Consider the following 13,444-nt stretch of genomic DNA (forward strand, 5'->3'; position numbering starts at 1 on the left):
TCTGCCCAGTGCTGGGCACACCACACCTTCAATGTGAATTAAGTCCTGGCTCTACCTCATTGTCCTAGAGAAGGTAACTCAAGTTCTAGGTGCCCCAGTTCCCTCGTCTGAAAGTGGGGAGAGAAATAGCATCTGCCATCTTAAAGTTCTCGTGAGAATTAAAGAAAACAATGCGTGTTTAAGAGCTCAGTAGTGGGCCTGCCACATACTAATTAATCCATAAGTAGTGAGAGAGACATTGGAAATGGCAGTGGAGTTGGAGTTGTTTGAGTGGGAGAGTGAGCAGGATTGAGACGACACCTAAGGGGACGAGAGTCATTCAGCCTGGAAGAGAAAAGAAACAGATGGACAATGTAGGAGCTACCTGGCAACATGGAAGGGGTTGCAGGAGGAAGGGAAAGGGAAGGAAGTGACCATCCCTGGAGGCCTCTGCCATTCTGCTGCATGCCCCACAGCATACGTCCTTTGATCCTCATAACACCTCTAGGAGACATTATACCCATTTCACAGATGTAAAGCCCAAGGCTCAGAGAGACTAGGTGACTTGCTTCAGATAACTCAGCTAGTGAGTGATTGCCATAGATGTGGTCAGTTGGGCCCCAGAGTGCATGGCTAGGACTAGTGAGAGGTGACCAGTGAGTATTTACTTTTGCCGTAGTATCAGCAAGAAATTTGTGATAGTAGTTCACAGTTTTCACAGTTTATACAGCCCTTTTATATCTATGATTTCATTGCTCTTCACATCAACTCTCCAAGGAAGATAAATTGATAGATAAAATAAATATATAGATATATGAGATATACGTCTCCCCCCCCACACACCATTTTAAAGGTGCAGGATCTGAGACTGAGAGAGGTTAAATGACTTACTTAAGGACACACAGCTGCATAGAGTGGAGGCTTGGTCCCCATCTCCTGACTCCAAATCCAGGGCTCCTTCCCTCAGGGTAGTTCCCAAAGAGAGCTTTGCCATATCTGTCTAGGGCTGTTTCCATGGCCCCACCCTGGCCTTAGGGGAGGAACACTGACCTCAGCCAGGGGAGGGCCCTTCAGAGGAGGGGCCAGTGTCTAGACATTTCCTTCTTGCTACTATGGTCGCAGAGGCTGAGAACTGACAGCCATCTCTGCGTCTCGCCCTCGCCGCATGAGCAGGGGCTAGCAGAGAGCCGAGCAGCCTTCTCTCTTGCTGAGGTGCTTCCCAATAAAAATCACTCTAAGCACTTTCAGGGAGGAGTACAGGACCCATTCATGACCTATCCAACATCCCAGAACAAGTGAAACCAAGACCACTTGAGCCAGCCTTTTGCTGTGGCATTTTAAAAGGCCTCTGATTTGAAGAATTCACAGTTCCCGCGAGTGGTGACCCTGAGATGAAATGTCACAGACAGAAGCACTCAGGAGAGCGTGCTGGGAGGGAGATCAGAGCCAGAGTTCTGGGTTCACCCTTCCTCTCCACAGGTGTTTTAACAAGTTACTTCACCATTCCGGGCCTCTGTTTTTATACCTGTAGAATGGGCACTTATAGCCATTATAGCATCTTCCTCAGGGGTGGGAGATCTAGGGGACATTCTAGGTGTGAGCACTTAGCCCAGCACCTGCAGAGGTAGGTCGTTGGTCAGTGTTCGCTGTTAGTGAGGAGCCCTTGTGTAGGAGCATCTGGGTGTCAGAGGCCACTGCACATGCATGCAGTCAGGACCCTGGATGGCGCGTGTGCCACCCGGTGCCTGGCATATACCATGGCCTGGAGTCGGTCAATGGAGCCCTAGATGGAGCATAAGGTTGTCATGTAAAAGGGCCAGCCTGGGTCCAAATACCAGCTCCACTACCTCCTGTCTGTGTGAGCTCAGACGAGCTATTTAATATCTGCAAGCCTCAGCTTCCTCATCTGTAAGATGGGAGTAATGATAATATGCCAACTCCATAGAGCTGTGTGAGGACTAAATGAATAACACGTGGAGTAAGGACACTGCCTGGCCCAGAGTAAGTGCTTGAAACACCATAGCCATGGGTTTCTGTCACAGAGTGGCCAACTGGTAGGAATCACTGAGGACCCAAACCGCTCTTCTGGAATACGCTGTGGGCCAGAACTGGGGTGCTGGGGGACTGCACGGCACTCTGGGGCAGGCTCAGGTCTTCCGCGAGCCGCCACTCCTGCTGCTTGCTCAAATGCAGTGTAGGCAAAGTGTCTTCGCTTTTTGTGACTCTCAGTTTCCTTGTCTGTAAAATGGGGTTTAATAGTTTGCTCAGGCTGCAGTAACGAAATATCACAGACTGCGTGGCTTGAACAACAACAGAAACCAATTTTCTCACAATTCTAGAGGCAGAAGTGTGAGATCAAGGTGTCAGCAGGGTTGGTTCCTTCTGAGGCCTCTTTCCCTGCCTTATAGATGCCATCTCCTCCCTGTGCCTGCACATGGTCTTCTTTCTGCACATGTCAATGTCCTAATTCCCCCCTCTTATAATGACATCAGTCATATTGGATTAGGGCCCACACATATGACCTCGTTCTACCTTAATTGCCTCTTTAGACCCTATCTCCACATACACTCACATCTGAGGTACTGGGGGCTATGGCTTCAATGTATGGATTTGGGGGGCACGGTTCAGCCCATTACACGGTGCTAGGTGTGTCTACAGGGCAGAGTTGACGGGAGGAGGTGTATATGGGCTCAGCTGGCTCCTAGCGTGGGAAAGTTGTCCTTGCCCAGCTCTTGTGGGTAAAAATAACAGGCTGACCTCTAGTCCCCACATTTCTCCAATCCCCGCAGGCCCCCAATGCGTCCGTGCTGGTGTTCTTCCACAACGCCATGGCAGGGGAGGGGAGTGAAGGGCGGCTGGCAATCGATGGCTCCCTCCTGGCGGCTGTTGGCAACCTCATCGTGGTCACTGCCGGCTTCCGAGTGGGCGTCTTCGGCTTCCTGAGCTCCGGTGAGTCGCTGGCCTTGATGGAGCTGCTGGCCCTGAGCCGAGGCTCGCCCTCTGTGTATATTCAGCCCTTTCTTCCCAAAGCCCCACACCTCGCTGCCCCTACTGCTCCTAGAGCCCAGTGAGGCACCTGGTGGAAATTCTAGCACATTCATGAGACCCTCCAGCAATGCTGGTACCCGTACATGAGAATAACAGTTGCCATTTGTGAAAATGTACTATGTGTCTGAAGCTGTTCCAAGTACATCACGTGGTTTATCTTGTGATGTGTGGGTGTGTGCATGAGGAAATTGAAGCCCAAGGAGCTGAGAAACTGGCTCAAGGTCATATGGTGAGGAATAGAGCCAGGATTCACCAGGGGTTGACTTGCCCTGGACATCTCTGAGGAATGGACTGTAGCTCTTCTGTCCCAGAGAAGCCATCGGACTCCGAGTGAGGGCTGTATCAATAAAACGTTTCCTGCTGCCCTTTAATTCTGGCCTCACTTGTGAACATTGGCCTGTCCCACATCCAGGAACAAACCTGTTTATCACCCTGGCTATTCTATGCTCTCTGTTCTCCCCACCAACCACCAGGGCAGAATTGAGCCCTGGACCAACCCAAACCTGCTCCATCCACATCTTCTTCTCCATCTCCAGCCACCAGCAGCAGTGGGGGAGGCATCAGGTTGAGGCGGCAGAGGGTAGACGCACTGGCCTTGGAACCTGAAGAGTCAAGGGCAGCTTTGCCACTCACTGGTTCTGTGACCTCTGACAAAACCCTTCCTTTCTCCCAATCTCTCGTTTTTTTCCTCTATAAAATGGGGTAATTTTACTCAACTTTCAAAGTTACTGTGAGGCTCAACTCTTGCATGTGAAGGGGTTTTAGATACTGCAGTGGGTTATACAAGTCTCTGACTGGGCTTGTAAAGACTGACCTTCATCTCTGTTTTTCAAGGATCTCATTTAAGACCTGGAATGTCTTACGTGCTGAGTATGGACGGGCGGGTGGGAGTTAGGATGGCCAGAATGACGAAATGGACTGGGATGTACACGAGTGGGGTGGGCATCTGGCATGAGCAGAAACGCAAGGGTGCTGAGGAATGAGGGCCAGATGGACCATGTGGCATGAGGCCTTGAGAGTCACATAGAAGATTCTAGGCCCAGTAACAAACAAGACGATTCTTGGCCTATGAAATTGGCAACAAGTTAAGGCAAAATGCAACCAGATGCCAATGTGGGAGACACAGATGATAAACAGATCTCAGATTTTTCTTTAGGAGGAACCCGATCCACTGGGAACCTAAGAATATATGTAGCTTCCTCTTTTCTGGCTCTCCATTCTCTGTCTGAGAGACCTGGGGTCCCTCATGTGGCCCTTCCAAACCCCAGTTTTCTTACCAGTAAAATAAGGGAGTTGTCTTCACCCTTTCACACGCGTAGATGGCGGTGAGACATCAACATGCTGGCTGGGGTCTTGTGGAAGCTTTTTGTGGAGTGTAAAGAATTATTCACGTGTGAATTTATTTTCTTCTTCAAAGAGGGAAAACGCCTTGCCTGGGTTTTCTTTCCTCTTCTCAAATGCAAGACTGACAATAATTTGTTAAGTCAGTAGCTCCTTCCTCTGAAGAGGCGGGTGAAAGTCAGGACTCGTCCTGCCGAGCTGTGGGCCGCGGAGCGTTGCCCAGACATGGCTGAGTTTTTGGCTCGGAGCATTTCTAGACAGAAGAGAGCGAGTTTCCATATGTCGTCTGTCTGCGAGGGGGTGGGCCGCTGTGATTTCACAGAGCATAATCTGGTTGAGAATTCATGTGCTTCTGGAGAGGCAATCTCTCATTTTGGCTGCCGGCGGGGGCAGCATGTGGGGAGGCGACAGAAGTTTCCAGAACACCCAACCGCTCTCATTTCTGACTTGCACCAATGCTGCCTGTTCATTTTGCTCAAAGGAAAGACTGTCAACAAGAGAGGAGAGTTGCACTTACCGAGCACTTCTCTTTACCAGATTTGTCGCCTGGATTACCTTGTTTAGCTCTCACAGCAGCTCTGCGGGGCTGGATCGTGTGACCAACTCACAGTTGGAACATTGAGGCTCAGGCAGGCTAAGCAACTTTGTTACCCAAGATCACAAATGACATACTGGGTGTCAAACTCTGTTGGTCAAACAGCAGCAACAAGAAGTAACGTATTATAGCTTGTTCCTCAAATGTATAGAAGCGCCTTTTTGGTTCCTCCTTCAGTTGTACAGGGCAGGACCCGTCTTTTGCATTCATTTAGGCACAGGTGGTTTTCTTTGTTTCATTTGCTAGACCTCCTAGCATGTCACACATTTCTGAGCTTTTGGTTCTCTTTCACTGCTGCTTCAACAGGTCAGCCTAGTGGGGAACAAAGATGTTACTGCCCTCATCAAGCCAATCAGGAAACTGAGGCATAGAGATAGTGGCAGTGGGTGGGGAGAGCAGAGCTATGGTGCAGACCCAGGCCTCCTAACTACACATGAGCCTGTCTCCTACCTGCCACGAGCAAATTCGGTGACAAGGCTCTGCTCTGGACAGAAGCCAGCAGGAAGCAGGTGCTCACCACCTGAAAGGACACTCCTGCAAGGAGAATGTGGCAGGCCTTTGATCTCAGTTAATCCCCCCAATAAATCTACAACACAGACACAACCATTCCCTTTTCCATTAAAAAAATAATAAAATAGATTTTATTATTTGGAGTAGTTTTAAGTTTACAGAAAAGTTGAGCAGAAAGTAGAGAGTTCCCATACACTCCCTTTCTCCCACCCTCAGTTTTCCCATTATAAACATGATGCTTTGGTGTTAATGGCACATTTGGTGTTATGGCACATTTGTTACAATTGATGTACCAGTCTTGGTACATCGTTGTTCACTAAAGTCCATAGTTTACATTAGGGTCCACTCTTTGCATTGGACATTCTATAGGTTTTGCCAAATGCATATAGCATGGATCCACTGTCATGGTATCGTACAGAATAGTTTTACTGCCCTACAACTTTCTGTGCTCCATCCAGTAATCCCCCCTTTTCCATTTTATTTTTATTTATTTATTTCTTGGGGGCTGGCCATTATGGGGAGTCAAACCCCTGACCTTGGTGCTACAAGGCTGCACTCTAACCAACTGAGCTAACTGACCAGCCCCCCCCCACACACTTTTTCCATAGTTTTAAATAGTTGAAAACTGAAGTTCAGGACATAGGTCTGCAAAGAGCTGGCATCTGTGAGTGTCAGCCTCAGCCTGGGGGCCTGCAGGGAGCACAGGCTTTGCTTCTGAACAGGACAGGGTCTGAGAGCTGCTCCATTGCTCCATGGGGTGGGGGCTCTGGGCAGTTCTTACCCTCTGCATCCTGTCGCAGACTGCCCATCTGTCAACAGAAGATGTCAAGACCGTGGGACGGCTTACATGAGATGAAGTGTGTGAAAAGCAAGCCCCAGGACCTTGCCTGGCACCTAACCGGGCCCACACCTGTTAATTCCCCCCTTTTCTCCCTAGACAGGGGCTCTTTTAAGGCAGGGCTGTGTCATCGACATTTCCAGCCCAGCCTCTTATCACAGCATCTGCAGCCCCTGCCATTTACTGTGTCAGGCTGAGTAGCCGCTCTGTGTACATCATCTGCCATAATAAATGTGTGCAGCATCTGCTGTTGTATCCCTGCACAAAAATGATCCCCTGAGAGCCCCAGGCTCTAGAGGCACTTTTCAAAAGAGACAAGAGAAAGATGAAAACAGAAGCTCGTGCCAGTCCTGAGGCGGATGAGACAATCTCCTGCTCTCTGCTGAGAAAAGGTGAACCAAGCCCAGTATTTAGAGGGAGCCATGGTTCCTTTGAAATGAGCAGCTGGAAAGAAAGCAAGGGGGTTGGTGGTGGGCTGGGGAGCCATTTCCCCTAGGGGCAGGACAGACCCCAGGGGCATCCAGTGCCCAGTGATTGTCCTGCTCTCTGGCAAAGCAGGCAGTGAGGGGAACTGGGGCGTGGCTTGCAGGGACAGAGGAGGAGAGAGTGGACAAGGGACCTGCAGGCCCTCCACAGGGCACGGGAGCAGAGCAAGTGTTCTTTGCCAGGGAGCCAGACAGAGGCCCGGCTGCCACCAGTAACCACACGCTGCATGACCTCATCATTCCTGTGGCACTCGGAGGCTCCCTGAGAGGGTCTGCTACCCTCTCTAACTAGGAGAACAGACAGAAGCCTGCCCCAGCAGGCACCCCATCACAGGTGCTATTTCTGCTGCCCTTCTAAGAGCATCGTGAGATAATGTTGGGACCTAAACATTCTATTTTATCAAAAAATAAATCAAAGTGCTTTATGCCAGGCACTATTCTGTTCCCTTTACAAATTTAACTAATTTAATCATCGTAACAACACACACGCAAAGGTAACTTGTGCAGGGCTTCACGCGGCTAGTTTGTGGTGGAGCGGTGACTGCGGCCGGCTGGTCTGGCTCCACATGCACACTCTGTGCTACCTCTCACTGATGTTCATTGACAAGACTGGGATGAAAACCTACTGTGGGCCCAGAGCTGTGCTAAGGGGCTAATGTTGGGTCATTGAAAAAATCAAATGAGCAGGTGAGAGCCAATCAGACAATGAGGGTCAATTGAACTTTTGCTGGGTGGTCCTGAGCAGAGGGGTGAGACTGGAGGTGCAGGGGCAGGCCAGGGTGGGAAGGGGTGCATAGAGAAGAGTGTTATCTCAATATCCAGAATCAGCCATGCACACTAGTCTCCTTTCCAGGCTGTACACACCTGGGCGGCTGAGAGCAGCCCCCTCTAGGTCCCTGGCCCCGGGCCAAGCCATGCAGCATACCAGCAGGGCACAGCATGCACGTGTGTGGAATGGCTGAGTGAGGTGGTCCCTGAGGGTGAGCAGAAGCGGGGCTGAGCCTCACACAGACTGATCAGGCAGGCTGAGGGCAAGTTGTAGAGGATTCGAAAAGCCAGGAAGGAGTTCAGACTTGATGCAATAGGAATGAGGGAGTTACAGAAGTTTTTTGAGCAATTTCATAGTGGAGTGCTTAAATTTCTTAATACACATCATAGATTTTCAACAAATGTTTGTTGACTTGGGTTGAATGTATTACACCTGCCCTCTAATTTAGCAATACAGCTGCAAGAACAAAGAGTTCTGTTGTGAATTAACATTTGAGTCCCAACTTGATTTCAAATTCACTTCTTGCATCAAAACAGACTCTTTCCCTCTCAAGTTGCAGTTTCTTCACTAGTGAAGCAAAGGGTTGGACCAGCCGATTTCAGACCTGGCTGCTTGCTAACTGCCTTCTGTGCGTCCCCGGGGCCAGGATCTTGTCTCTCTTGCTCTTTGCATTACCCAGCACAGTACTCGGCACCAGGTGAAACCCAGCTCATGCTTGTTTGTTGGCAGAACTCTCAAACACTACATAACCTCTGACCTCCAGGAGTCTGTAGACCCAGAATGTCAGCCTTGGCCCTTATTAGGTAGTGGGAAGCTGATATATGGGAAGTAGAGTTGGGAACATTCCCTCTCCTCGTTATCACTGCAAATGTGGGCCATGGAGGACATTTCCCAAATTTGCAGGACTTGATCCTGCTCAGTTAGTGCCTTGGTTTTCTGTGCTGCCTGAGACCTCAGAGGAAACAACCCATTCATCCTAACAAATGGAATATACACACAATCCAGAAAGTCCACAATGAGGATCAGGTTGTGCCAATGGCTTCACCAGACCCAGAAGACGAGAAGCATTTGAAGAAATTCTAAAAGTCTCTGCAGATGGAAGAATAATTTGTATTATGTTGTGCATTCTGAGCTGGTTTTCTCTTAGGCTTTGTGAATACCACCAGCTCGGGGAATCAAGATGCAAGAATTTTCTGTTTTTTCCTGTTTGGGAATATGGGATCTTGGTCGATACTGAGTCCTATTAATCATAACTATGGTGCATCATGGAGAAATGTGAGGACTCTGGAGCTCAGGGAGTGGTCCAGGCTTCTAACCTTCCCCCGAGAGCCATCTACACACCAGGTGGTAATGGGACCCGTGGATTCTGATGCGTTTTCCCAGGGCGAAGTTGGGAAAGAAGTGTGTGAACCTCGGTTGAGACCAGCATGAAGTCTGCTGTTTCAGGGTATGACGATGGAGACCGTTAGTGGAGTGGACTGACAAGGAGGGTCTGTTGAATTCACAGACAACCAGAAGCCCGTGTCCCAAAAAGCTAAGGAGAAGAGCATGTCTTTGCTATACATTTTTTGTGAGTGTATGAACCATTTCATCAGAAAGAAAATAATGCTGGGCTTTCAACAAATATTTATGAACTCTATAAAAGAGGAAAGAGAGAGAAATTCAGTTGCATGCTGTTAAAAGCATAACAGATGAGGTGCTGGGAAGGAATGGGATCCTGGCCTGGCGGTTGCCAGGGTGCCACCTGCAGCGGGGTCCCACAGGGGGTTGGGGACTTCATCTCCTCCCCAGTGGATGGGCTGACCAGGTGCTGGAACTCAACATGGATTGCCTCTAATCTGAGCAGCTTCCCCAGCAACTGCCCTCATCTAACAATGACAAAGCTGTGGCCCAGGGAGGTGAAGGGACATGTCCAAGGTCTCCTAGCTAGCAAAGGCTACAGCTAGGATTCAAGCCTGGGTGTGTCTGATTCCAAAGCCTGTGTTCTTCCCACTGTCCTCATAGTCCTGACCTGTGGGGACAAGAGCCGGGGGCCCCTGGAGGAGTCTCCTGTCTGGCATGCACAGCACCATGATTGGTAAATCCAGGGTTGCAAAATCACAAAAGGTAAAAGGCCTTTTCCTTTTCTGAAGGGTCCAGCGGAGTGAGTGGCAACTGGGGGCTCCTGGACCAGGTGTCAGCTCTGACCTGGGTGCAGACCTACATCAGAGAGTTTGGTGGGGACCCTCGGCGCGTGTCCCTGGCAGCAGATCGTGGTGGAGCTGACGTGGCCAGTATCCATCTTCTCACGACCAGGGCCGCCAACTCCAGACTCTTCAGGAGGGCTGTGCTGATGGTGAGTGGTGTGTTCCAGCTGCAGTCTTACTGTATGTGCTGGCCAGGGGCGGGGTTCTCCCCTGCCTCACATAGCCAGTTGGTTTCAATTGCTTAGATTTCTGTTATTCTTTGTCCTGTGTATGAATCCTGCTTATGGCCATCGTTGCATGAATGTGTGATTCCAGGAGGCTGAAGAGCTCCTCTGACTACTCTCCACTTGCGTTTAAAGTGCTAAGATTTCTAGATGAAGTGTCTCTATTTCCCGGCAGTGCGTCATTAGGGTTTAGTGGTCTAAACCATTGATTATCTCCTCTCTCAGTAAATGGAAGCAAAGAATAGAACTCAGTACTCACACTTCTACTGGATGGTCCGAAGTGCCTGCTAGGTATGACAGTGATGATGGTGGTGATGGTGATGATGATGATGATACAATGATGGTGATGGTGACAGTAATCACGATGGAGGAAATAACGTGGTTGGCCACAGCATAAGCTTGATCCCCTTTATATGGCTTGTCTATTGTTCTGTCATTGATTAACTTCTAATTTTATTGAGCATCCAATTTGCTCCAGGTGTGCTGTGCTAGGTACTGGCAATGCCATCATAAATAATACGTGCCCAAGTTCTCAGGAAGTTTGTAGTTACTGGGAGGTGGGAGACAAACTCTTAAAGTAGACATTTAATATAGGGTCTTAGGGCGGCTCAGAGAGAAGGCCTCAGCCAAGCATGGGGGAAGGACGGAGAGTGGAGGCGCACCTCCCTGGACAGGGAGCATCTGAGCTGAGTGCGGGAGGCCACCTGGACATTGGGCTGTAGGTGGAGTCCTGGGGGGCAGCGGTGTGGAAGCAGAAAAGAACCAGACTGCACTGAACAGCTTGGGTTTGACTCTGAGTGCACGGCGAGCCATCAAAGAGTTTTCTTTGTTTATTTGTTTGCTTTGTTTCATTTTACAATTTTAATCATTTTAAGGATCTAATTCAGTGGCATTAAGTACATTCCCCATGTTGTGTAACCATCACCACTATCAATTGCCAGAAAAGTTTTCATCATCCCAAACAGAAACTCTGCACCCGTTCAACATTAACTCCCATTCTCCCCATCCCTTCAGCCCCTGGTAACCTCTATTCTACTTTCTGTTTTATGAAAAGGCCTTTTACCTTTTTGCCTATTGTAGGTACCTCTTAATCATGCAAGATGTGTCCTTTTGCATCTGGCTTATTTTACTTAGCACAGGGTCTTCAAGGTTCATCCATGTTGTGGCATGTGTCGGAATTTCTTTTCTTCTTAAGGCTGAATAACATTCTATTGTGCAGATGGACCACATTTTATTTATCCCTTGATCTGTAGATGAACATCTGGGTTGTTCCCACCTTTGGGCTATTGTGATTAGTGCTGCTATGAACATGGGTGTGCCATAAAAGGTTTTTAAGCAGGTGGGAAACTTACTTAGAGCTGCCTTTTAGGAAGACTTCTCTTAGAGCTGGATGAAGGATGGATTTAAGAGGGACAATGCTGGAGGCAGAGAAAGCAATTAGGAGACTGTAATGTGACCCAAGTTACGGAAAGATGGAGAACTGTTGAGACCAACACCATAGGCTGAATCTCTCATTGGCCTGTTAGCAATTCTAAGGCCATGTAAATGGACCCCAGCCTTGCCCAGTCTTCCTCAGATCCAAACCTTTGATCATAAGGAGGGTAGGACAAGTGTCATTGTCTGGGTATAGGTGATGCTAGATCAGCATTGTTACCATTCCCAACAGAAAGCAGTGCCACCTGCCACCCATCTCTCTCCTTCAACCACAGGAGCCTTTGAAGTTTCTTGGAGCTAGTGCTCTGTTCTTCCTTACAGAGGCAGTTTTCTTTGCATGGGACACTTTTCTCCATCTTCCTCTTTGCTTGCCCCATTTGTTCCCTAAAGGGAAGCCTTCCAGACTTTTCAGTCTTGAACTCGGTCCCCTTTATATGGCTTGTGCTGCCTATACTTCTCCTGTGCAGCATTTATCATGATTTCTATCACTGAGGAACCTCTCTTAGTGTCAAGTCTGCTCCCTCACAGGCTGTAAGCTCCAGCAGAGCAGGGGCCAGTGTGCCTCGCTCTCCACAGGGCCCCAAGTACCTCACAGTCCTAGGCTACTCTCAGGTGGCAAATTAGCATATGAATGGGGGAGTGTTCCCATGTTTCCCTTGGTATTGGGACCCGCAGGGTAGTCCAGCTCCTTCCTTCCCACCCCTTTTTTGTGTGTTGTCCATCATTTGATTCTGGTTTTCATCAGTGTCTTCCAAAGTCCATCCATTTTAGTGGCAAGAGGCTTGAGCACAAACATCTTTCAATTGCTGACATTGAAAACAGACCATCCTGCTCTGAGCCGATCCTGGAGGAATTTCTCCTGGGCCCTCTCAGCAGCCAAACACTCACCAGGACCCAGAAGATGCCAAAAATACCTTCTAGCAGGCGCAGAAGGCAGATTTTTCTTTCTGAGGGTTTAGGTGTTCGGGGAATTTCAAAAACTAATCTGTTTTAACAAATGACAGTGTATTTAAAAATAAACCCTCCCGTCTGTTTTAGTCATTTGGAAGCAGCTTTTACAACTGCTCCCAGCAGTCCTTGGGATGCATGTGAAATTATTTGGAATTGAGAGAACTAAAATACTTCAATATATTAGCAGTTCTTAAACGAGTTCTTTACCAACAGATGTTTAGGGAATGAATGTGAGTTGGTGATTTATTTTTGGATAAAATGTTAAGTCTCTCTGCAATTCTTGGGGGCAGAACTCTTGAAATGTCTGTTGGGAGAAACTCCTGTGATGATGATTAGTGACCTATATTTATTTAGCATGTTTGGAGCCACAAAGCACTTTCAGTATCTTATCTTATGATTTCTCACTGACTAGCACAGGTTCTTTATTTATTTTCAATCTGGGGATAAGAAAGCTGAGCCTCAGAGAGATTCAGTGTCCTGCCAAAGAACAAACAGCAAAGAAGGCGCTGCATTGGGGTTAGAACCTAAAGCCAAATTCTGTGTTTTCCCATTCTATGAGGCTGCTTCTGCAGGAACTTAGGATTCTTTCTGGGCTTCAAGGTGTAAGAGTCTAGGATCAGATAGACCTGCATTAAGATTCTGGCCTTGGATGAAACCCTTTACCTTGCATTTTTCACCTCTAAAATCAAACGAATGTGATTAATTCTATCTCCAAAGGTCTCCACATAATGTCATAACTTAAGGTTTGCAAAGTATTCTGTACAACATAGGAACTCAAGAAATCCAAGTTTCCCCCTTACCGTGCCAAGGGAAAGCAACTCCAAGCAAAAGTAAGTCCTGGGATATTTCACCTGCTCTGGGGGTCAGGTTGGAGGAAGAAGAATACATTGTGTGGTTCTGACCCCCGCCAGATTTAAGAGAAGACAGAGAAGATTGAATCCTTTGTGTATGATTTGTGGGTCCCAGACTTTGTCCCAGTTCTGCATTCCTCAGGGTGAACTCCTGGCCTCATGAATGGGCCTCAAGCTAAATTTTCCTTTCTCCTTTCCTGCTCCATCCCTCCATGGATTGTACACTCCAGGCT

The 13,444-nt window shown here is 48.4% G+C and overlaps 1 protein-coding gene across 1 annotated transcript in view; it reads left to right on the top strand.

The window, feature by feature from the left end:
* TG (thyroglobulin) overlaps positions 1–13,444 on the top strand; it is a 241,191-nt gene that overhangs the window by 132,915 nt on the left and 94,832 nt on the right. Inside the window, exons 40-41 of the mRNA XM_063079279.1 lie at positions 2,769–2,928; positions 9,698–9,900. Of these exons, the coding sequence (XP_062935349.1) occupies positions 2,769–2,928; positions 9,698–9,900 (363 nt within the window). The remainder of the gene's footprint in view (positions 1–2,768; positions 2,929–9,697; positions 9,901–13,444) is intronic.

The sequence above is a fragment of the Cynocephalus volans genome, chromosome 15 (genome assembly GCF_027409185.1).
Source record: "Cynocephalus volans isolate mCynVol1 chromosome 15, mCynVol1.pri, whole genome shotgun sequence".
Classification (NCBI taxonomy): Eukaryota; Metazoa; Chordata; class Mammalia; order Dermoptera; family Cynocephalidae; genus Cynocephalus; species Cynocephalus volans.